The sequence below is a fragment of the Dermacentor silvarum genome, chromosome 8 (assembly GCF_013339745.2).
Source record: "Dermacentor silvarum isolate Dsil-2018 chromosome 8, BIME_Dsil_1.4, whole genome shotgun sequence".
Lineage (NCBI taxonomy): Eukaryota > Metazoa > Arthropoda > Arachnida > Ixodida > Ixodidae > Dermacentor > Dermacentor silvarum.
In genome coordinates, this window is record NC_051161.1 from 23508302 (window position 1) to 23532928 (window position 24627).

A 24627-nucleotide genomic window follows, 5' to 3' on the forward strand; every position below is an offset into this window, starting at 1 on the left:
TGACTAACGAGCTTTTATGCTGATTTGACTTCATTATTGCAATAATAAAGGGATCATACAGCTTTGCCCCAAACATTCATTGATGTTCTGCTATCTAAAACAACTGATGAGCATTCTCATGCATTATCAAACCACCAGAGCTTTTATAAGAAGCTTATCTTTTTCCTCAATATGAAATCTGGGGCACACTTAGCTGACACAATAAGATGGCAAAAAGATAGCAAGTCACATGTGCCATGTGTGCTTTCAAAAACTTTAGAAGCATAAGTGCTACTTAATGTGATTAAGACACTTAAAGGGACAGCAAAGAGAAATGCTTAATCAGTTTAGACTGACAAAGTATTCTGTGAGAAATCTAGCTTGATTGATTGATTCAAGCTTGATTACTATTAGCTTGAAGAGAAAGTGAAGGTCAAAGTTCTATATTTCTAATTTCGCACCAAAGCCTTGGTGCCAGTGCATCAGAGTGACATCATGGTTTTCAGAGTGAAGATTCCAAAGTTAACTCTTTGGTTCATTTAGAATGTGGTGTTGTCCATCTTTACCATTAACAAATCAACTAGGCCTGAGCAGACTCTGTCATAATCCATGACGTCACGGTGAAGTGGTGCAAGAACTTCCAAGGTGGCACCGCTTGTTGCTAAATCGCTTGAATGCTAATTGTCCTTAACATTGATGGCCATTTCTAATTTTTTGCATTTTTTTCTGCCTTATGAAGCCTCGATCCTATCACAGTAAGATTGGCTTTCTTTGTACTGTAAAAGGATAATTGACTAGTGCAGATTAAATGATTGTTTTTTATTTAGTGTCCCTTAACATGCTTAAGTACGAAATTGTGGGAAGAAATCCCACTGCAAGTCATCAAACATGTGATTTAGGAATGCTGATGATTTCGCATACCACTTCCTGCATGGAAATTTACAAAATGAATTTTGAAGGTTTATATTACCTGTGCATCAGTGCAACATTTTCATACCTTGCTTCTTTGTGGTCAGTCTAGGTATAGCAAAAGCAACCCTTTATACAGGGTATTCTTCTTTTCCGATCATACAGAATTTTTAAAAAGCACTTGTGGCAGATAATGTAATTGTAAATGGATTACTCGAAGCGGTGGGCATAACTGGCACGATAAAATGAAATGCGTAATCGACTAATTATAAGTTTGCTAATTAAAATTTTAATGAATTACTTTGCAGCAAATATTGTAATTTATAAATTTGTAGCTGGTGAGTTTGCAAGGCATATGCACTTGGAATGACTTCTAACAGGTTTCGAGATCCACAGATTTCGCACTATTGTTTCACTTACTTACCATTTTATGCATTGAAGCACACAATTGGAATGCCCATGTATTTTGTCTATTGTCATCCTGAAAATTTCCTCCAAATGGTATCGTCTTGTGAACTGACGGGCCACAGTTCACAAATTGCAATGTGTGCTGTGAAGTAATTAGGCCATTCAAAAGCTAATTAGTGAATGTTGGTTAATTGGCCAATGATGTATTTTAATTTCTCATGCAAGTAATGTCGATCTCTGAGTAATTCAGCTCAATGACTGGAATTATGCTGTCTGCCACAAGCAACTTAAAAAAATTCTGTATGGGCTAAAAAAAAAAGAAAGAAAATACCCTGTTTAAGGTTACTTCTTTGCAGGTTTTAAATAGTCAGACAGTTTGTTGAAGACTCCTAAGGCACCACATCATTTGTGGTAGAATTAAGAGCATTATTTACCTCTAGGCATTCGTTAAAAAGTGTTACACGTTCTGTGTAATTTTTTTTTTATGTTGCAGTCAATACATGGTCAGAGCTTAAAAGTTTGTATCAAATTTGGATGTTATTGCTTTTTGTTACATCACATCACTTTATTTCCTTAAAGAACCCTCTACAACAAATTATATAGTGCCGTACTGCCATAGCGGGTTGTACTGTTGTCTTCTTAATTCAATTACCCTAAATTATTTGGTGGTTTGGACTGTTACTACTAGCATCCCTATCTATGTGCTGCAAGTCATGTTGAAGCATGGAGCATACACATATATAAGGTTGCATTACGTTAGTGCACTGTGTTAAGCAGAAACTAGCACTAATTCATAATTTTTTAAAGATTATTTGTGTGATTCTTGTCACATACACTCCTGAATCATTTTTCAGCAGAAACTAAGATGTGTTAGCAATGGTGCAGGTAGTTGAAAGGTGTTGGTTACAATCTTCCATAGTAGCAGTACTTAAAGGAAAGCACCATAATTTTTTTCTTTAATAAATGTATAACTTACAAATTGTGATATGCAAGAAGCTGCAGCTGACCGCAGTCAGTCAATGTGAAAACATTTTAATTCGATTTTAATATCTTTCCTGGGATGGATGGAGGGGTCATGGAACTCCACCGCAGAAAGTTGTATGCATGAATGATGAACTAAATTCTGAACCCGGGCTACTTCATTAGGCAGTATTTGCAGCAAATTGCGCAAAAGGTACGGAACGAGAATGTGCGTGAAATTCTAGTTTAAATTAAGATATTTATCTTGTAAGCTAATTTTAAGTACTGTGCCTTTTGACTGTTGCGCTGACTGGCGATTTCGCAAACCTTGCAATCGGGAACCTCGTTTGCAAATGACCTTCATCAGCCGGAACGCCGGCAAGGACGAGTTCACTTCGGTGTAGAATCGTAGCCAAAATGATGAGTGCATTGCACCTTTTTTGGCTCAATTTCGTGTACAAATTTAGACAGCGCTACACCGTGCGCGTCTGCAGTGCCGCTTCCACTATACAAGCAACACTGAAAGCAAAATTGTGCGAGAAACGCACATCGGTTGTGTGCAGCTCCGCAGATGCTTTCTAGATATATTGATCGAAGCTAAAAATTTCGTGCGGGCATCAGGCGCGCTGCTGCCAGATGCGGCCAAAGTAGCAACCATTTCCCATGATAAGAGTTGGTCTCGTCGAGCCACGTGGCCGGCGTGCAAAACGGTAGTTGAATTAATTTTACACTGCATGTCTGTGCGGCCGACATCCGCGAAGCCAGAGCTTGGCCGCCTTGTTTTGGTTTTCAAATTATGGCGCCTTTTCTGTCGGTAAAGTTGCGGTAGTTAGTGCGTTCACTCGTGCTCACCCTGCACATCGCGTTTGCACTTGTGCAGTCATCGCTGCGTGGCTGTGGTAGCATCTTGGTATTTTCGTAGCCTTTTTGTTTTTGTATTAATTTTTTCGCTGTGTTTGCGACTTGTGGCCTGTGCAAGCGAAACGTTGCAGAGGCGACGGTGAAAGGAGGGAGGCGATGGTGAGCGTCACCATTGGTCAGCGCAGACCATGAGGCCGTAGTGACGTCATGCGGTGACGTGAACGGTTTTTCTCTCGTTGCCCACCGCTTGGTGTGTGTGTTTGGGGCCTAGGCGGAGAGCTGTGCCAGCAGCAGGGGCAACACTCTTGTGTCGCAGGGCTGTCTTGCGGGTCCGTCTCCGTAGCCCGGTACGCAAGCGCCGATGTCGAAGATGTCCGGCCAGAGCCTCAACGATCGGTTGATGGCAGCCCGGCACACCATAGCGGGTCAAGGCCTCGCCAGGGTGGTCTGCAAAGCGACCACCGAGGAAGTGATCGGCCCCAAGAAGAAACACCTCGACTGTAAGTGGGCCGCCCGCTCCTGTGCCTGCCGCTCATGCTTGTGGCCGGTCGGCGGTCGCCCAAAGGTGGGCCCCGTGCTGTAAGCCTAACAGTGCGCACCGCTGAGGGGCCGCCGCGCTGTCACCGCCCCCGGCTCCCGGCCCCAGCTGCGCATTGCTGTATGACACCCTCCTGTTTGCAGCCTACTACTGCAGGCTCAAATGTCGCGTGCGCGCGACCGCCCTCCGCCGCCGCCGCCGCCGTCACCGATACACAGCAACAGAGGGAGTTTCCTGTTGACCACCCCCGAAAATTCGTCGCTGGTCGTCGCCTGCTTGTGCAGCGACTTTCGGAAGGCTGCCTTCACGCTCACACTGTTATCCGAACGCTGTGTAGGCATTTTGCGCTGCATACTGGTCGGTGTAGTTTCGTCCTACTCCCCCAAGCTCATGTGCACCATCGCAGACAGCTGTAAAACCCCTGTGGCCTGCGTCTACGCCGAGTCTTCGCGTTCCCGTTTGTGACAAGCACATTTAGGTGCGCGGGCATGTGGCTGTGTGTAAATATTCATGCCCGGCGATTCCTTTGCATTGAAACACTGCAACCGTAACTCCTGTGAAATCAGCTGCATCTTACTACTGTGAGCATATGTACATGCAAAGCTGGATTCCAGGCGAAATGTTGCCCGTATGTCATTGCGAGGGGGCTGTCCGACATTGAGCTTCCTTACCATTCCCTGGGCCGAACATGTAGTTGAAAAGCCATTTTTCTTTTCATAACGATACATGCACAGGTGTGAGCAAGAGGTTGCTTGTTTAACGATCGGACACACTTGACACAGACCCTAGGAGTCGGTACGCTACTCTAGCATCCGTTTCGTGTACACTGCACACCTGTTATATCCATTAATCATGTGCACTTTCATTTGACCATAGGGGTAAGCCGTTTCGTGTACACTGTATGACCAGTACTGCTGCAAGCATAACAGTGGCTCAGTGTCAACCAGTACTGTTTGGAGCGTAAATGCTAGAAACACTGCTATGCCATTCTGCTATTCAGTTCAAAAGCTTGTCGTAACCCCTTGCACAGGTTGGAACAAATTTTAGCCTCCTTTTCGTTAGCCACATTGGCCTTTCTGCGTACTAATAGCAGCCATAACTTTTGTTTTGTGAAATAGCTTCGTTGAGCAAGAGTTCACAATGGAAATTTGCCAAACGATTGTTGCTTATCTTTAATAAAAGTGCAGATTTTTTATTCTGTAATTGTTTGCTAACTTTTGTGCACAGACAGTTGCAATCTCGGTACTATTTCCATGAACTGGGGAGGTGTGCTACCCATTTCAAAATATTTTCAGTGGAAGTTAAGAGAAAAAGCTGAATTCCCATGCTATTTGCACCTGTAGGCTGCAGCCAGCAAAATTACACTGACTGCAAATCAATATGCCATACTGCTGAAGTATTCAGCTCTTTCGCAGCTCCTGCACTCTAAATCTTTCATGCTAATAGCACGTAGTATAACTTGGTGCCATGGAAGTCCTGGAGCACTGGCCCTAAGTTTATCTTTCTGATAAGGTGTTTTACCTAGGCAGTTTCCCACTCTTTGCCTTGATACTGCAGTCACTGCATAGGATATTCTGTTAACCGACATGCCCTTGTTTCATTGCTGTTAATATTTTTTGGTACTGTGGTGCATGTAGCAAATCCTTACAAACTCGTACATGGTTTGCAGACTTGCTGCACTGTACGAACGAGCCCAATGTCTCGATCCCACAACTGGCCAACCTGCTGATAGAACGTGCTCAAAACACCAACTGGGTAGTCGTCTTCAAATCCCTGGTCACCGTGCACCACCTCATGTGCTATGGCAACGAGGTACGTTAGGCTTCAACTACTGCTTGTGGTGCCTTGCCTTGACGGCACTCCTTTCTTCGCAGAGGTTCACCCAGTACTTGGCTTCAAGCAACTGTACGTTCCAGCTGGGTACCTTTGTGGACAAGACGGGTGTCCAGGGTGAGTTTTTCTCTGCTTTGCACATAGAGAGATCACTGGCATACTGACCTGTGTAACTGACTGGATTGACCTTCCAGAGAAGTTTGACACTTGATAAAGTGGTAGTTTGAAAGCTGCCCCTTAACTCCTGTTTCATAAGTAACTTGTGGCAGACACATGTTTGGGAAGTTAATTTCTGACTACACATCTTATGCCCCAGTCACATGGGGCAATATTGATGGCGAACATGCCTGATCGACAGTTCTTAATTGTGATTGGCTCCCTTCTGCAGTTTGTGAAGGGGGTGAATCGTGCAAAAGTCGCGATAAAAATTGTGGCTTAATGGCAATTAATAGTGCCCCCATGTGACTGCGGAAGGGAGAGCCAATCACGGTCGAGAAAGTCGACCCCGATTGTGCTTGATTATCGAAAATGCATCATGTGACTGAAGTATTCAATTATTGCAGGACTCCTTGGCAACGCTGGTGAGGATTTTGCATAGCAGTGCTAGTTAGCAGTGGCTTTGTGACTGTAGGGGCAGATGCATAGGCAGTTGCTGCATTTCTGCTCATCATGATGCTACTTGTATGTTTTCAGTGGAAATCAATTATCACTGAACAGTTTTAACATTGGAAATATCTGTACTGCTTATTGAAGTATTTCTGTGGGTGCATATATTGTGTTGCTATGGCCAGTGGATGAAAAAGCTGATCTTGCATCACCTCTGATTTCTCTAACAGCATTTGGTCCAGCTTCTTATCCTGGTAAGCTCCCAGTTACCCCGGTAAGGTACTGTTGCAGTGCTGTGTGCATCGCCACATATGTGGACACAGGCCTAGTATCAGGGCAACTCCCTAGTCGGCACAAAGATTGCTTACCGGTCTCGAATGGCATTGCAGTTGAATATGTGCTTTCCTTTCGTTCCCCACAGCATCTGGCGATATGGGTTTGTTGTTGGAAACATTTCTTATATATTTGCAAAAGCGAGTGTTTCCATTTACATGTGCTTAACCGCATGCATGCACATGTTCCCAGCTGGCTTCGACATGTCAACATTCATCCGACGCTATGCCAAGTACCTGACAGAGAAGGCTGTTTCCTACCGCACTGTGGCGTTTGACTTCTGCAAGGTGAAAAGGGGGTGAGTGGGAAATAAGTTTTTTTCCCAGACATTGCATTTAAAAGAAAAAGCACAGCCTCTTGCTGAAGTACGTGGCTGAGACTGTCTCAGTGAAAAATGTTCGTGCAGAAATGTTAAAATGGTGCAAGGTTAAAATTACAACAACCTAGTAAAAGGTGGAGCTTTGGGATTGCTTAGTCTTGCTTACATGCTATTTTTCTGGGATTATATCGAAGCTTTAGTTTCCTTTGAATGAAATTAATTCAGACGGAGGGTGGAGGGGGGGGGGGGGGGACTGTATCAATTAGTACACATTCGTGGGAAAAATTTGTTTGCAATAATGCAAGCACTGCAATAAGGATGATGTGGAAGTAGTTACAGTATAGCAACTCTTCTATACCTTGCTTTGTGCCTCCTATGAATTTGACTCTAGCAGTGAACAGCCTCTTTATGGTGGGGCCTTTGCTTCTGTCAAACAGATATTCACATTGGCAGCTTTGGTGTATCTGAAAAGCTTGGGAACCTTTGCTTTTATCATTTTATTGCATTGAGGCTGCAGTTCTCAAAGGCTTGTCACTAAATGTCGTTGGTGTTCTTGTGATATTAAATGTTTGCACGTTTAACATATGAAGAGGAGAAATATTGTATTGTCACTAATCCGTAATGGTGTCAGTTCTCTATACTTTCGTAAATCAAACGAGTTCTGCCAGAAATCTGGAAGGCAGATCCACAAAAGAAATTTGGTATCAACTTGAAAGTTCTAAAGGTACCTGTGTACATTATATTTATGCTAACTTCAAGTAGATGCGAACTTTCATTGTTTTTAGGTGTATGGTGACTTGCATTTTTTATTCTAGCAACCTCCGCCTTAACTAAAATATTTACACAACTGATGCAAAAAAGGCTTACTTGTGTATTTCCTCAAAACTAGCCTTTTGGGTGACCATCTGAACGTTGCATTGCAGGAAGGAAGATGGAACCCTGCGCACCATGCCGACTGACAAGGTGAGCTTAGGCCACTTGTCAAGCTCTGCATTCTGGACTGCTCACATGGTTCAGATTCTGCTTACTTGGTTATCCCTAAGTTTGAGTCATTCAATTTGTGACAGAGAAAAAGAATCATCCTGCATTTTTATTAACAACTTAAAAAAAAAAATAGAACGGCGATTCAGTCATGTTGGTCTAAGTTCATAGCGTGATTGCAGTGCAAAACACTGAAGTGTAGAAAGACAAATGTGAGGTTAGCAGAAAGAACACAGGTGCTGACTACAACAGATTTTTATTGGTCAAAGAACACACATGCACACGTGCACACACATATATACACCCACACATACAGAAGGTGAGAGGGTTATCATGGTATAAGTGAAACAGTGTCAAATTGGTATGACTAAGAACCAGCATTCAAATTTTGCACTTACCACCACTTTATTCCTGCTCAAATATTGCAACAATATTGTTTTTCAGTTAACGTTGTTAAAAAATGTCAGGTTTGCTTGCCTAATTCAAGACAGGAAGATTAACATCATATGTACATCTTGTTACATAAGCAGTAACATGCTAGAGAGGGTGGGCTGGGTTTTGCTGCCAGTAGGCAACATCTATATCCAGATGAATCAGGCAAGCGAAAATGGCAAGTGTTTCATCGAATGATATGGACCAAGAAATGCAACATTTTTGTGAAATTTTAGGTACAACAAAACAGTGCTAATTGTGAGATGTCTTTTTTAATTTGTTGCAATAAATATGTAGGTCTCTGTGGATCTTCACAAATAAAACGCCTTTCCATGCTCTTCTATGAAGTTTGCACACTTCCTGTGACAAGACCCTGGAGAGGTGCCCATTACACCCTTTTTGTCCATTTTCACTTAATTTGCACACAGCTTCTGAAGACAGTGCCTGCCCTGCAGAGTCAGCTGGATGCCCTGCTCGAGTTTGATGTGAGTGCTTTGCATCTGCCAGCAGAGGATGTCATGCCAATAGAGAACTGAGCAAATTCCACTTTGCAGTGCACAGCAAACGACCTGACCAATGGGGTGATCAGCTCAGCCTTCATGCTGCTGTTCCGTGATCTGATACGTCTCTTTGCCTGCTACAATGATGGTATCATTAATCTGCTCGGTGCGTGCTGGTCTTCTCTGCATTTTGCTTCTATGCCTTGCGATCACCGTGCACAGCTCTCTATTAGACTAAACATCGCACTAGCAGAGAATGACAAGGTCAAGCAAAAAAGGCAGGACCCTCTAGGGTTTCGAAGATCTCTTGTCATCCTCTCTGTGCTTGTCCTAATTTTTTTCTGCTAGTGCAATGTCTATTATCAACCAAAAACTAGCTAGCCTAGCTCTTTCACTCGTAGCATTGCCTCCTTACAGGATTAGGCAAGTTGGTTTCGAATGCTTGAACCTGTTAGTTGGTGAGGTACCATGATTCTTTCACTAGCGTAAGAACACATGGACACGAAAACAAAGAAACAAGACTGCATGAGTTAGCGCTTTGCTCGTTGAGCCTTGTTTCTTCGTGTTTCTGTCCTTGTATTCTTACAATAGTGCAAGATTTAAAAGTACCCGATTTAAAAGTACCTTAATTACAGGTTGGTCATGTAATATTTTGAGACATAAATGAGTGTTGCTCACATTCAAATTTGTATCAGCTGCAGCTCGCATGGTGCTCAAAGTAGCTACCAGTTACAGTTACAGATTACATGCTGCACATAATCTTCAATTGTTCAGTTGCTTTCTCATTTTAACATGTACTGTATCGGGATATGGGGGGGATTGCCGAACACCGAGCCCCGCGGTTGGCGCATGCCTGCGCATCAACCGCGGTCCGGTACAAGCTCGAGGAAACTATAATAGACAACCACGTGTACACTCGGAAATCATTTATTACGACTGCAACTAACACTACAAGCAGGCCAGCTAGCTATAGTTGACATCGCTGAGGGTTCCCTCAAAGAGAATAATACACTAGGTAAAGAAGGGCTTCCGACTTACCAACAGGGGAATACGGGGGGGCCGCGGCAGTTTGCCGCGGCAACTGTCAGGGAAAAAAGTGCCCAGGATGTGCGAGCATTGACCGAATTGCATTGCTGTGCTATCTGCCGGGATCAGCCGTGTTATCATCCGCGAGAAAAAGCATACGCAGCCCATGCTGTCCGTCAAGTGCAGATGATAGTGCGACTGATCCCAGCAGATAGCGCAGCAATGCAATTTTGTCGATGCTCCTGCATCCTGGGCACCTTTGTCTCTGATAGTACTATGACTACACACTTGCTTAATTTGTATTACCTTTAGTGCAAGAACATTGTGATAATTTTTAAGGATTCCATTGACAATAATTTTTATATGCTGCAAGATTTGAAACTTCGATTTTACATGATTACAGGGTGGTAACCCTTGCAGAGTTTCCAAATATAAATCATAGTTCATACTAATTGTTTGTGATCAGCTTACATTGCCTTGTCTGCACTGGATCTGTAGTGAGGCATGTTGCATGCTGTATTGAACTTTGCAGAAAAATATTTCGACATGAACAAGAAGCACTGCCGCGAGGCCTTGGACATCTACAAGAAGTTCCTCATCCGCATGGACCGGGTAGCTGAGTTCCTCAAGGTTGCTGAGGTGAGCTTTCCTGTGGTTGTACTACTCTAAAACCATCCTTGTCGACGCCTTCAGTTTCGCATGATGCAACATCCTGCAGGATACCTCGCTGTACTACACTGCATTCTTTTAAATGTTTCCACCACTAAGACCTGCAAACACACCAAAATATGTGAAGTGAAAGTGACAATGGCAAAAACCGATGTCTAACCACAAATTTTCATTTCACCTCTTCACTGGACATGACATTCTGCTGCTGGGAGCACATTCAAAGCGTCATTGTCTTACCGCAGAATGTGGCTTCATTCTGTTAAAGGATCAATGCAAAAATGCCAATTTCTAGAACCTAGTCACACAAAAAACTCAGCTGGACAATATAATTCAGTTTTCTGCTGTGGCACTTCTTAACTAAGGCTTCCCTTGGGACATAAAGCCACACACCATTCATTCATTCATTGTTCAGCATATAGAAAATGCCACATGTGATTTAAAGTCAGAATGAATGCATATATTGTCTCTCTTCTCATTTGTCTGTTCAGATATCTGCACTGTTCATGTTGAACACAGACCAGCTAGCCCAAATTCATGCTCTTGTGCATTGTAATTTATACATTTTGTCCATTGTGAATTATAACTTGTCTGGAAATTAATTTTAATCGCTACATCTACCTGCTGCTTAGCCAGTTAGTGTACGGTTTTCTTACTTAGCGCTAATTACCCCCCCCCCCCCCCTTGTGTTTCTTTTTTTCTTTTTCAGGCGGTGGGCATTGACAAAGGTGACATCCCCGACCTTACCAAGGTAAGCGTGCCCATTGGTGTTAGTAGACAAAGAGGGTCAGGTCATGGGGCGCGGCGCGTCTCTGCTCTTTTTCCAGTACTTTGAAGTGTTCCTAATAAGCTTTGCCAATAGGACGTCAGAGGTAAGGGGCAAAAGTAAGGAAGCCGTTTTTCGTGTGCCGTGGGTCCCGCGATTGACCTGCTTGAAGCTTTAGTTCACGTAGTCCTTTGGCGCGTCTTGTCCTCGCAGGCACCCAGCAGCTTGCTGGATGCCCTGGAGCAGCACCTGGCTGCGTTGGAGGGGCGCAAAGGAGGAACTGCTACATCGGCCATCTCTGCGACCAGGTCAGGCACAACGTCCACTCTCTCCCGCTTACTTGAGCAGGGATTCCCAACTCGAATTCTTGGGGGACGTAAGGGTCCCGCATAAATAGTGCGCTTCAATAGTATTTAGCTCTTGCATAGACACGTACATCAAGTGTTTATGACATCTTGAAGAAATGCTTAAGGGCACAGTAACTAGGCTAGGTTAGTAGAATTGGGGGTTCGTACACCTTCTTGAAATCTTAGAAAACTTTTGAATTTGGAAAAAGATTCAGGGGCCCTTAAATCTTGAAAATAAATGGGCTTCTTGATTTCCTTGAAAACGGGAGTTGGGTTCGACTTCTGAACATTCAAAGTTAAAAGTCCGCATTGGCACTATGCCCTGTCCATCGGGTAACGATCCTATATATTCTTTTGAGAGTGTCGCTAAGCAATTGCAGTCCAGTGTGCACAGAACCACTGGTGACACTTGTTTAAATCATGATTGCCATCATGGTGCTAGACAAAGCCAGTTCAAATGACCAAGCCATACCGCCATTTTTGTTTTTCTAGTTGGTTTACATTGCATCCATCAAGGCCCCATTTTTGAGGCCTGGGCTCTACAAATTCCTTGAGGAAAATAAGTTTCAGCCATTTGGCTTTACACAGGCGAGTATCTTTTGGTGAAGCCATACTCATTGAGCGAAGTGGGTGATGTGCCACAAGTCCATTGACATCGTAGCAATGGAAAAGTTGTCTTTAAAAAGCCACATGAAGAGCTTGAAGTCTGTGTGCAGTTCAGTGGCTGCTTAGCTATAGAGAATTGAAGCGAAGGAGGATATTTGAATGTAATTTAGTTTATAACTGAAGTTTCTTTCAACCTCCTTGAATTCTGGCCTTCAGCAACTAGGAAATCCTTGGATGATTCTTGAATATTGTGTTGGATGTTCTGTACGAACCCACAGTAGAATGTTACTTCAGAAATTGGCCTCGTAGCTCCTTGCATATTTTCACAGCTAAAGGAAGTGGCACTGACCACATAATTGTACATTGTCACAGAATGCATTTTTAATTGGTTCAGTGTGTCCATGTGCTATGTCAAAAAGAAAATTATGCTGGAGACTGGCCTGAAGTTTCACTATAGCAGAGTAGCAACTCCATGTTTAAAGGAAAGCAGATGCACCTTACGTTTACATCAGTACAACAAGCTTCGCCTAACCACATGTCATGGTGGCAGGGTCCCTGAAGTGCCATGCACTTCTACCACTCTTGTCATATGTAAGCTTAGTGCAGTCACAATGGCGTTCACTGGCAGTTTTCGAAAACTGGCGGCATTTGCTAACATCGGTTTTGGGAACCTCTGCTCTTAAGGTTTTGCGGCTTAGGACATGCCCTCCTATCTTCACCAAAACTGTTCCGAGATTTTTCCTTCATTGTTTCACTTGCAACCAGCCTGTGAGAACTGCATAGTGGCCTTACAATCCCACTGCAGTAGCCATTTTGCACAGCTGCCCAGGTTTTGCCCTTTGTTTGAAGTTTCGTAGGTGACGCACTGTTGATTTGAAAGTTGCACAGGAATGCCTATTTCTTCATTTCTGTAGGCGGCACCTTTGCATATAGTAGATGGTCACTCTTGTAGCATTGGTTTATTTTCGTCTGGTGGAAATCTTGCGTTGTTCTGTTGCCCTTCTCGTCAGAAGTGCGCCTTAGGTGTTTCAAGGACTGCCACAAGTCTGCCTGTTTGACCTTCTGTTGTAAGTTAATTAGTGTGCTAGCCTCTGGTTATGTTTGTGTTTTTGTTTTGCAAAAGCCCATTAGAGCCCCTTCAGGTGCTGTGCCTACAGTTACACACAGGGAGAGAAGCTTAAAATTGCAGGCTTTAAAAACATTTTTAAATATTTCACATAGATCATAAGATACATGGTTTAGACCTCTGCTGCAAGATCCATTAATTTGCAGTGTTTAAAAAAAATCAAGCACAGGAAGATAGTTGTATGGGAGGTTTTTGGTGGCATCAGTTTGTCATTGTGTAACAGGTTCTATGAAGCCTTGTTGGAGAGTCAAAATGCATCATGTTTTGTTCTTATGCGTGGCATGTCCGGTCAGGCCGATAATCTGATAATGTAGGAAACATAGCATCGAACTTGATTGCGCAAGGTTCTATTTTCTAGCATCCTAGTTGTCACTGAGGGTATATAATTATATGCTTTGCTATACCAGCACTACTACATATGTGCAGGATGGGATTATGCAAGCTGCACTGACTAATGCTGACTAAAACAAAATGATGCAAGACATTCAGTGGTCAGAATTAATTAGCACCTGAAGGGGTTATCTTGAAAGCAGCGCATGCTGCTGCACGCCGCATGGCTTGTGTTTGTGGTGGCTGCATGCACGCGTCTTCTCCTCTCCCCACCCCACCCTCCTTGCCCCCCACTGCGCGGGCGGAGCAGGGTGAACAGCAACGTGCAGAGCGCGGTGTCGGCGCTCTCTTGCACGAGCAGTGCCTTTGGCTCGGCTGGAGGCACAGGCGCGGAGATCAACGGTGTGCGCGTGGACGAGGCCAGCGTGCGCAGGGCCCTCGAGGAAGAAGCAGCCGCCTTGAATCAGCTGAAGGTTGGTACTTGGCCTCACTGGTCGTGTCTTCTATGCTAAGCTCTAGTGCAGGTTTAACTGTTGTGTTGCAGAAGTAGGGAGTGTCAGTGTCAGGCTTGGAAAAGAACCCTGCTGTGTTGTATCAGTGGTTATGGCATTCTGCTGCTGGGCATGGCTTCATTTTCCAGTTGCTATGGCCACGCTGTGATGGGGACCAGAATTCAAAAAATCCTGCATACCAAGCATGTTTGTAGGTGGTCAATATCAACCCCACGTCTCCTCTAAGGTGTCTCTCAATAGTCCCAGGGGCTGCTTTGGGATGTTGAACTCCGTAAAGCTTAGAAGAGAGGCAGCCGTGCAAGCACTACATTGAAGTTACATGTAATAGCACCCAATACACATCGTGGGCTATTGCATGAAGCCATGTGCAAATTTTCCTCTCGCAAATCTGAAAGTTCCCAAATTTGCAGCTAACAACTTCCAGTAGTTTGTGTTGGCTTTTTACATGCCTGCACAGTGCAACAGCACTGTTTATACTACCAGCATCTGGAGCTAGAGTCCACTTAAAGTGCGAGCCACATGTTCCACTTTACAGTGGACCACACAACAGCTAGACTGCAGAACTAAAGATGGTGAATGTTCATTATAAGTGAGTAGCAAGAAAAGGTGTAGCTTTTTGCTGCATTTAGTGCTAGTATTGGGATGGAGCTCTAGAACACTTGTTTTAGTTAATGGTACCCTGTAGTGCCAGTAACCAAGGCAGGCTACAAATGCCAAATAATGGCTGATTTTTGTTCAGATAAGCACACTTCCTGTCAACATTGTTCTGTCTCCTCAAGGCAAGTCTTCAATGTGTGGAGAAAAATGTTAGTCAAGAGGACTATTTTGTATTACAGGTTATTTTATTTAGTATATTTTAATAAGTAAGGTTGCAACCAGCCCCCATCCGTCTGGCTCTGGTCACGCTGATGGTAAACTTTTTAAATTTATTTGTTCACCCTAAAAATTTACCATTGACAAATGTCCTATTCACCTTATTTTAATTCGGAAGCCTGTGATACTTAGGTGCAACAAGCCTGGCATAAAGCTTTACATTCTTTTAGCTAATTTGTCTTTGCCCAACACCAATTTTATGTTCTGTAACATAAGGTCCACAGGACTCGCTCTGCACTTTGTGGTCTAGTTCATGCAGGTTTAATGCCAGTTCAGCGCTATAATCCGAAATTGTGGCTTTAAGACATGTAGATGGTACTTACTGAAATCGTAAGAGCAACCTCATCTGGTTTAGAAATTGCAGTGTCAGGTTATTGCTCTGGGAATCACCATTTTAAATAAACTCCTGTGAAAAAAATGTTTGGGCATCTTTACCTTTTGTGCGAATTTGCTTAGAATATCTATGCAAAGGCTTTCTATGCAAAGTGTGCAGGCTTTCGAAGCATTTCTCAGTATTGCAGCAGGTAGTTTATCAGCACAGGAAACTTATCAGTACCGACTGATATATTTCCGAGTAGTTCAATAGCTGCAGAAAATAAGAGTGCTTGACACATTGGTGTATCTGAAACAGTCTATGGCAAGTTATCAGAACTCATTCTTTGCTCTTTTTTTTTGGTATCTGATGTATGCTTATCAGAAGAGCATATCAGTCTATTGTTGTCCAACCTTGAATAATTGAGGCTTCCATTGAGTGTCGCACCTGTGCAGGATTGATTAGAGCAGCATATTGCTGTTGGGCAGAAAAAATAAATTGGGCATTTATGGTCCTTGACAAGGTTGAAATGCTTCAGTGCTGATTCACACTTCGAAAAGCATAAGAACACATATGAAATGGTGCTCTTTTTCGTCTTATCTGACAGCACAATTGACAGTATAGCGAAATGTTCTGGAACAGGGATGCTCCCACCAGCATTTGTAACGTGGTTAAATCAGCCTGAAAGATTTGATATGGGTAATTGGCAGAGCAACCTGTCCAAGTCCGCACAACTGTTCCACATCACTTTAAAGCATTCTTTTTTTTTTGGTAAAGTGTATGAACACAATGTTTCAGTAGATTGCAAGGTTTCATCTAGTCAGAAGCAGCCTGTTCAAGTTGGCTCCCTTTTGCATATAGAATGTTGTGGTGACAAAATCTACACAAATGAGTGCATAGTCTGTTTTTGTGCTTCCTTTGTGCTACTAAAGCATCCTATTTGTAGTATTCCTCATGTTAGACTGTTAATACTAATGCATGGGTGTATTCGCTCTCGGGGTTTGACAGCTACATTGCATTGGTGCATAAATAATTTCACTTATATAATTTCACCCAGGGAAATCAGCTCTGCTTATTCGATAATTCTGGACTGTCAGCAATAATCTTGAACATATATGTTTGAGGTTTTGTAGGTGGACCCAAACAATTTCAAGGCTTGCACATGTTAAAGGTACACTAAAGCAGGAATACTTTCAGTTTCAACTCACAGGCTTATCTTTCAGGGCCATCTGCACTTAAGTAGTAAAAAGTTTTTGCTACTAGGAGAGAATAAGGCCAAGCTTTCTTCTAATTTCACACATTGTGGAACTACTGATGTCACTTTAGTATCGCAGATTTCACTGCATTTTCATTCATTTGTGTTCTTGTGCAACATGAGTTAATAGAAGCTGATTCAAGTCAAGATATGTCTAGTCAGTTTCTTTTGAAATATAGCTTTTATTGAAAAATTTACCAGCCCCAAGCTGGCACCGCCAAAATCTTACATTAGTGGGAGCTGGTGTGGGAAATCCGACAGTGTTGCTGAACATGTTTCATTTTGCACTTCTACTATCAAGCCAAGCCCTTTTTTCAATCAGAACTGACTTATTGAGAATTCTGGAGGTGTAATCTGTCAGTGTAGCTTAAATTTAATTTTTTTGTGTTTTCCTGTATAGCTGTGCATCATGTGAAAGTGAAATCTCAAAGGTTGTATTGTTCTCAAGCTCCTATCATTTTTGAGGATTCAAGAACTGGTCATATCAATCATTCTGCATCGCAGCCATGCCACTTGAAACTGGTGCCAGCCATTGCAGTAAGCTTTCCTGAGTATGTGAAGTTGATCACTACCTGACTAGTGCCTTGCTACCATGCACACATGTGCCTTTCACTCCTGGATACGAAGGCAACATTCTGACAGCAGAAAAGTGACAAAATGACTGCGTAAACAGATTTCAGTGCCCATCAATATCAGTTGTTTGAAATGAACTGATCCTGTAGCCATGTTGTACGGCTTTCTTTGTGGGCCACAACTGAAGATTGGGGACGGAACTGTCATGGGTCAGTGCTTACGAATTCCTAGCATACGTAAAAGCTTGTCAATGCAAAACCTTAAAATTCGTGTCAAGCAGGTTTTTCATGTCTAGTGTATGGTCAAGGCACAGCCGTGCAAAATTTGCTACTGTGCAAAATGAACTACAATGCGACATCCATGTGAGAAGCGAGTGCTAGCGAAGCCTGCGGCATGGGCGAAAAATGTTTCTATGTTGTCAGGGTAAATTTGCATGTCACTGTATACTTAAGCTGGTAGTACAGTGATGGACATGTTGAACAAGAGTGCAGCACGTTAACACAGTGTCGATGCATGCACCTTCGGTCGCACTTGTGTGTGTCTGACGTGTGCATGTCTCGTTTCAGCCAGCTTTGGGCAGTGCTGAGGTGAGAGCATGGCTGTGTCGAGTGCATGCCACGGTCATGGTTCCATGCCGGTGTTAGCAGCGGGGGCATGGTGTGTGCGACTGCAGGAGCGGCACCTGAAGGAGGCGGAGGCCAGCACCAATCCGTTCCTGTCGGCATCGCCTGAGCCCCCTGCGGCTTCGGCGGCTGCCAGCAGCAGCGAGCCCGTGCTGGATCTGTTCTCTGCCGCCCCGGCCAGTGATGACCTGCTCTGCCTGGGGAACCCGTTTGCCGAGCCCAGCCCAGCGCCACCGCCACCCCCTACCGTGCAGAGCCCACAACAGCAACAGCAACAACAGCAACAGCAGCTGGCCTTTGCACACTTCACTGCTAATGGTTAGACTTTTTGAAGCATTCTGCTGTTGAGCACGGAGCCATGGGTTTGATTCTTGGCCACTGTGACCGTGCTTTGATGGGGACACTGTGTAAAATGTTTATGTATTGAGCTCTGGATGCATGATTAAAGGCTCCAAGGTGGTCAAACTTCACTACGGCATCCCTCATAGCCACTGTGTTGCTTCAAGACGTTAAGCCAAATCAATCAACTAGTCAAACCTTTTGAAGCAAACCTGCCTATAGACCTCTTCATCGGGCGAAGAGGAAAGGGTTGTGCTGCGAGCCTTTCTTCCTCTATGGCTTGTGCGAAATGGCACAGCGCTGCCTGAATGTGCTGCCGTCGTGTGCTGCACAGTGATTTGGAGATGTTTTGGCTCTTTCTCCGAGATGGTTACCTGATGTCAGTTCATACAAGGTCATTGGGGAATCATTATGTAGCCTTTGGGTGCATCAGTAACTATAGTATGCAAAAATTTCTCTTGGCTGTGGAAGCATTCGACGTACATCAGCCGCGCCGTGTGTGTACAGAAGTTTTGGCTGTGTCAATTTCCACTCGACGAAGAGTTATGGCATCTGTGACAGCATGAGTTGGAAAATCTCACTATCTGATTGCTTGTTGTGGGAGATGAAACATAAGAGTGCTCATGTAGCTCATGTACAGCCAACATACTGAAACCCCAAAACATCTAAGTGCCAATCGGTATAGAATATTTGTGTCCGTCACCGGCATCGTTCTTACGCATTTCAAGTCTAGTATGTCTACATTAACCTCCTGTATGAGGTGTGGCTCGACACAGGGATCACTGCGGTGGGTAAACCAGCATGATAAATGTAAGCTTTGTGCTTCAATATTGCCTCTTTGCCGTGTGAAGCAGTAATATCCCAAGGGGATTGCACAAAAAGATGCTGACTGCTATTTGGCTGATGATGATGATGATGATGATGATGATTTGTGTGGACACACTTTCTGTAAAACAGTTGAGTGCGTAAAGGTCGGGACGAACTAGACCGAGCGAAAAATTTGGTTTCATCCCTGTGTGGCTTGCAAAGTTTGAATCACGCTTGTCTAGAGTGGTCAGTCTGCTTACCACCATCTTTTGAGAAAAATCGGGCTAACACTGCAATAAGACCACCTATGGTCATGCGTCGTGCTCGGCCCATGCGCTATAGAGAAAAGATCTATAATCTAGTAGTTACCACTGCTTTGGCTGCTCGACCACTCAAAGTGTGATTCACACTACCGTAAAATCTCGTTACTACGAACTCCTCATTAACAAACTTTTCAGAATTCCCCCACTAACTTCTTATAGTTTCAATGTAAAAATATTTCAGTACTACGAACTTCAGAATACCAAACTTGTCAGATTAACGATCGTTATTCGGTTTCTGTGTTATGTTAGTAGCGCCTCAGTACTACCAACTAGTATTCCAAAATCTGGGGATTCTTAGATTTCCGTGTATCTAGTTACGGCAGCCAAAACGGGAGGCTAGCAAACAAGGCACAGAAAGCGGACGCTGCGGCGCATGGGTTCGGAAAACCTGAGACGGCGCCTGAGAGGGGAAAAAAGCATGCTGGCACACAGCATCGGCACGTCGGAAAGCGGGGCAGCCGCCTCTCGAAAGGCCAATCGCCTACGATAATCACTCCACGAGTTCCGAAAAAGCCTCGAAAGCAGCGCGACGATCATGCGAATCGGTGACAGTGGCATGTCACAAGGGAAACGGCGATCATCCATGTGTGCACATAGGTTCTTTCGCGCATGCCTTTTCTGCACCAGCCAACCCTAAGGTGGCAGATAACACGACGGCGCACGTTGCAATGGGTCCGTCCCTAATTTAGCATGGCACCCTTGCGCTCTGCAGTGTCGCAGTGTGTCCGAAGGCCCCACGTGAACTGATAGCTCAGTAGAGCAGCGGGACCAGCGAGGAGAGATGCTGCGCCTCGCGTCGGGCATTACCGCAAAATACTTCTGCTCTCGACTAGTGCTTTTTCGTTCTGAGGCAAGGTACTAACAGTGTCAGGTGAACAGTCAGGCGAGCTGTTCTGGAAAGGCCCCGAAGTGGCCTTTGTCACGCGCAGGACCATTCGAACACACTAGCTCGGGGCTCCTAAGCTCCTGTTACCCCCCCGGAGGCGATGACTCATCAGGTTTTGCGAGCGCATGCTCCGCCCCATTTCCATCACAAGTGTCGCCTAGCAATGGAGGCACGTCTCTTCCTTCTTTCACCCTTCTTTCCGCACGCCTCTTTCGCGCTTCTTTCTGCGGCCGTACTAGCTATGCACGCGGAGGAACGTAACTTCCGTACTCGCGGCGTTGCCACGCAGTCGCACTTTGTCTGTTTCGAGCGAAACAGTTGCGGTGTCCACAGCAAGGAATGTGATGTGAAAAACAAACAAACAAAAAGAAACATTCTGCTTTGGAGATGACATGGAGCTTCCTTTTTGTCTGTAGTTTTCTCGGCGTCAACGTCTGTTTTGAGCACGTCACTCTTATTACACAGTGCTTCGGTGGTGTGTGGGGCTGGAATTATTGGCAAATAGCAACAGCACAGGCCAAGAGCCAACAGCGACGTCTTCGTGGGTAGCTCATATGGTGACAACATATGAACTGATGGGTTAATGGCCGGAATGGTTAATTTAAGGGCTTTCACTATAACGACTTCTCAGAATAGCGAACCATTTACCGCGTTCCCCTGAAGATCGTTATATCAAGATTTCACTGTATACGGTATGCTGTTACTACTAAACGAAACTGTTTTATTCATGGTTGGAAAACGCATTCAACAAACGAGGTAGTCACGCGATGTACGCAATGTTAATGCAGTTCTTCGCATTGTAGTATCTTCATTTCTACTTTTTGTTGTATTAGCCTAACATTGTCTCATCCTGTGTATTGTAGATGTTATTAGAATTGTACATATTATTACATTTTGTATTGTTTACTATTTATGTACCCCACTCCCCTCTGTAAAGCTCTGTGCGCTTGAGGGTAAAATAAATAATGAGAATCTGAAAGCATGTACCAGACACCCTGCAGGTGTCAAGTGCATTTTGGTACTTTCAGTGCATTTCACGCGACAGTATGAGCATGCCTATTAGCTGGCTGGACAGGACAATGGCATGTATAAATGGTGGCAAATGGGTATATGCGACAAGCAGTAGCGCACCCAGGATCTCTGCCAGGGGGGGGTTGACAGTTTGCCAATACCATCTAAACAGCACTAATTTCGATTTCTTCACGGGAAATTGTTAAAAAAATGCGCTTTTTGCGAGTGTGCAGACGATTGCGCGTCTTACATCTTAGTTGCAGTACTCAAATGCGTAAGAAAAGAAAAGGGGTTAAACAAAAGGGGGGGGTTAAGTCGGCCTCAGGGGGGGGGGGGTTCCAACCCCCGAATCCCCCCCCCCCCCGTCGGTGCGCCACTGGCGACAAGGTAATTTAAAACTACTATATGCTTTTACTGTATCCATGTAATTGTGGCTATTGCAGCTAAACCACAGCATAGAAGTACAGGGAGAATATTACAGTAAGGGCACATTCGTGAAATGAATTTTTAGAAGTACACACTGATCTCTGAGGCTGATCGTAGGCTCACACGCGTGCAGACATTGCACCAGATGCTCCATCTGCCTCACCGGCAGCAGAAACTCCTTCCATGTCAAGTTAAATTGTTTCTCTACGTCTCGCGAAACTGTTTCCGACATGGAAGATGCTACGGCATACTAAATAGACGGTGTGAGCTCCAAAAAAAGCACTAGCAACTTCTGCCGAGCATATACTTGGCATACAACACGGAGCGTTCGGCCAAGCCAATCTGTCAACGGCTCATAGATGGCGCCACTGCCAATGCAATATGGCGGCACACATGAAAAAATTCACCCTGTCTCATTACGAGTGTTAACACCATGAATTACCCGCAGCAGCTATTTGTGATGCCACTGGTTTTGGTTAGATTAGATTGGATAGGCTGAAGGGATTAGAAGGGTTAGTTTCAAAACTGACATACCACTCCCAACTGATTTAGTCTTTCCTCCTTTTAACGGAGCACGTTTGTGTTAGGTGTCACTGTTGCATGATTGAAGCGGACCAGTGTGCACTTTTTTCTTTTTTTGAGCAAGGGAACATACGGATCAGCCAGAAACATCACTCGTTCAGTCATTATTGTTTGTTGCTTTTTGTCTGTGTATGACACTACCAGCCGGAGTCATTGATGCCATTACATACCATTTCTTTAATACTTAGAGCTTATAGTTATAGTTTGTTTTGCATTAGAGTGATTGGCTTTTGTTTCATATGTAGATGTTCGTTCTGCTGTTGGTCTAATTCTCGACTTTCATTTCCAGGGTTCATGTCCCAACCAGTCTCTACGCCCTCCACCACCTTTGCATCAGATGCCTCATTTGCCGCAGCCTTTGGTTCAGTGCCACCTGCGGCTGCCTCGGGTAAGGGTTTTCACCAAGGATTCAAGGACGCCAGTTTTGACAGAGCTGCGTATGGATTCTGTTGCACACAGGAAAACTTCTGAAGTTCACATTTCAGGCTTACGGTACAAGGTAAAGGTAGATAACACCAAGGGTCAAAATGCTTTGCTAATTTGTCTTGTTGATTTAGTCTTTCAGTCAATTTCTGTTGATGAAACATCTGGGCCGGTACAACATAATTCCTTCCACTTAATTCTATGCCACTCTTACCATCCATTGTTCAAGACCAGCTGATTCCGTTGATAACGTGGTCAAAGCACAACTGATGAATCGCAGCATAGAATGGCACTGGAATAGAATTGTTGCAATATCCTAGCCATGGTAATTTGAGTCATTACTTGATTGAAAAAGTGATTTGCAGGATGTAAATCTTGTTCCTTACTTAGACGTGAATAAAGTAGCCACCGCTTACCACAGACGGAACCCTGACAACCTCCAAGCATACAATTAAAGGCGTTCCGATGGTCTGATATGTTGGCGCTTGGGTAGCATGTTTTGGCCATGTGCAGGCCTTGGGAATACCGTACTTACACGACAGTAGGTTGAACACGAATATAAGTTGACCCCTATATGTTTGACTGGCCGAGAAATTGGGCGGAGATGTGGGTCTTTGACCGAAAATTTAAAAAATCTTTATTCATTGAGGTATGGCACTGAGGTCTAAATATGAGGTCCATTTTTGTTTATCTCCTTTGATTCTAATTTTATGAAAGTGTCCTTTAAATATTTTCTGCAGAGATTTGCAAAATATCTTACGCTTAAATTTTGCTAAATAGGGTATCAATGACTTCTGTATGATTCAAGGAATGTCATAAGACCAACCTTATTGCCCTGCCTTACCTAGAACATGAGTTGCAAGGTTTTGAAGTTGAAACTCGAGAATGTTTTTCTGGTACTTAACTTTGAAGTCTTGGAATTCGTGTTCTGGATAAGGCATAGCAATAAGGTTGGTCTTACGGCATTCCTTGAATCATACAGAATCCATTAATACCCTGTTCAGCGAAATCTAAAGAACAAATATTTCGCGAACTTATGCAAAAAACTATTTCGAGGAAGCTCACATAAAATTAGAACCAGAGGAGATTACCAAAAATCGACTGCATATTCAAAATAAGCACATATCATTACATATATGTACAACTTTTCAGCGCCATATCGTGAAGAGTAATTTTTTTTTTTTTTCGAAAGTCCACTCACCCCTTATGAAACACAATTAGAATATAGGTTGACCTGTTTTTTATTTTTTTTTTACGAAAAACATTGAACATCACACTTTTGTTTACCATAAGCTCGTCTACTAAATCTTGCCAGTCAATGTCACAAGCTGCACCTACATCAGAACTACCAGAGAAGTCATCTGCCTTGGATGCTTGGTAGGCAGCCTCGGCACCATAAATATTATCCTTGGTGCCACCAAGTGCGTTGAAGGTGGAACGTTTCTCAAAACCAGCCTGAATAATCTTCAGGCTGACTTTACGGCAGGCGCGACAAAGGAACTCCGTTATCACTGTACTGCTGGCTTTGTGCACGAGTAAAGGTCGAGATTCTTAGGTCCTAAATTTATTGGTGAATTTTCAAGTAACATTTTCGAAAAAAGATCGACCTATAGTTGTAAATCCTCTCAACGAAGCCTTTGGGACAGGAAATTAGCTTCGTTGTAAGCAGTATTTTGTTCAAAGCGGAGGAGCCATTGAAGAGTCGTAGTAATGCGAGAATACGAAAAACTTTGAGTAAAAAAATATTCCGTACAAAGTAATTTCGCTATAACGAGGATTTACTGTACGTTAGTTCTTGTTGACCTCCTCCATGTGTAGACATAATGCAGATCATGGTGACAGCCTTTGTCTCCCGCTACTGAAGTGTCCAACTGGTTGTGGCAGTTGCATGGCATTTTCCAAACTGTTGGGAGCTTCTTATGGCGACAAAAAGGCTTCCCAAAGCAACGCTGCAGAACAACACTAAATCACTTTACAATACTATAATGGTAAAGTATGATTTTTTTACTACTCTATTCTCAGTTTGACGGGAAATATTTATAGTATTTAGTGCTTGAGAAAGCAAAGCCCGAACTTTCTGGCGCAGGAAACGTTCTCACTGCCTGCTGATTTGTCTTTAGTTTTTTTAGAATGTTATGGAGACCTTTACCAAACA

The 24627-nt window shown here is 43.8% G+C and overlaps 1 protein-coding gene across 8 annotated transcripts in view; it reads left to right on the forward strand.

Annotated features, from left to right (window-relative positions):
• The first annotated feature begins 3158 nt into the window (after positions 1-3158).
• LOC119460802 (phosphatidylinositol-binding clathrin assembly protein LAP-like) overlaps positions 3159-24627 on the forward strand; it is a 56593-nt gene continuing 35124 nt past the window's right edge. Inside the window, exons 1-15 of one of the 8 annotated variants that reach the window (XM_049671965.1) lie at positions 3159-3617; positions 5325-5467; positions 5530-5605; positions 6620-6725; positions 7670-7709; positions 8588-8644; positions 8714-8825; positions 10218-10324; positions 11061-11102; positions 11179-11223; positions 11331-11425; positions 13837-13999; positions 17619-17639; positions 17726-17993; positions 22339-22437. In XM_049671965.1, the coding sequence (XP_049527922.1) occupies positions 3479-3617; positions 5325-5467; positions 5530-5605; positions 6620-6725; positions 7670-7709; positions 8588-8644; positions 8714-8825; positions 10218-10324; positions 11061-11102; positions 11179-11223; positions 11331-11425; positions 13837-13999; positions 17619-17639; positions 17726-17993; positions 22339-22437 (1513 nt within the window). In that variant the 5' untranslated portion in view covers positions 3159-3478. Of the gene's footprint in view, positions 3618-3724; positions 4134-5324; positions 5468-5529; positions 5606-6619; positions 6726-7669; positions 7710-8587; positions 8645-8713; positions 8826-10217; positions 10325-11060; positions 11103-11178; positions 11224-11330; positions 11426-13836; positions 14000-17618; positions 17640-17725; positions 17994-22338; positions 22438-24627 lie in introns of those variants that run through there. The other 7 variants (XM_049671964.1, XM_037721892.2, XM_037721896.2 and 4 more) reach the window with 7 other exon arrangements.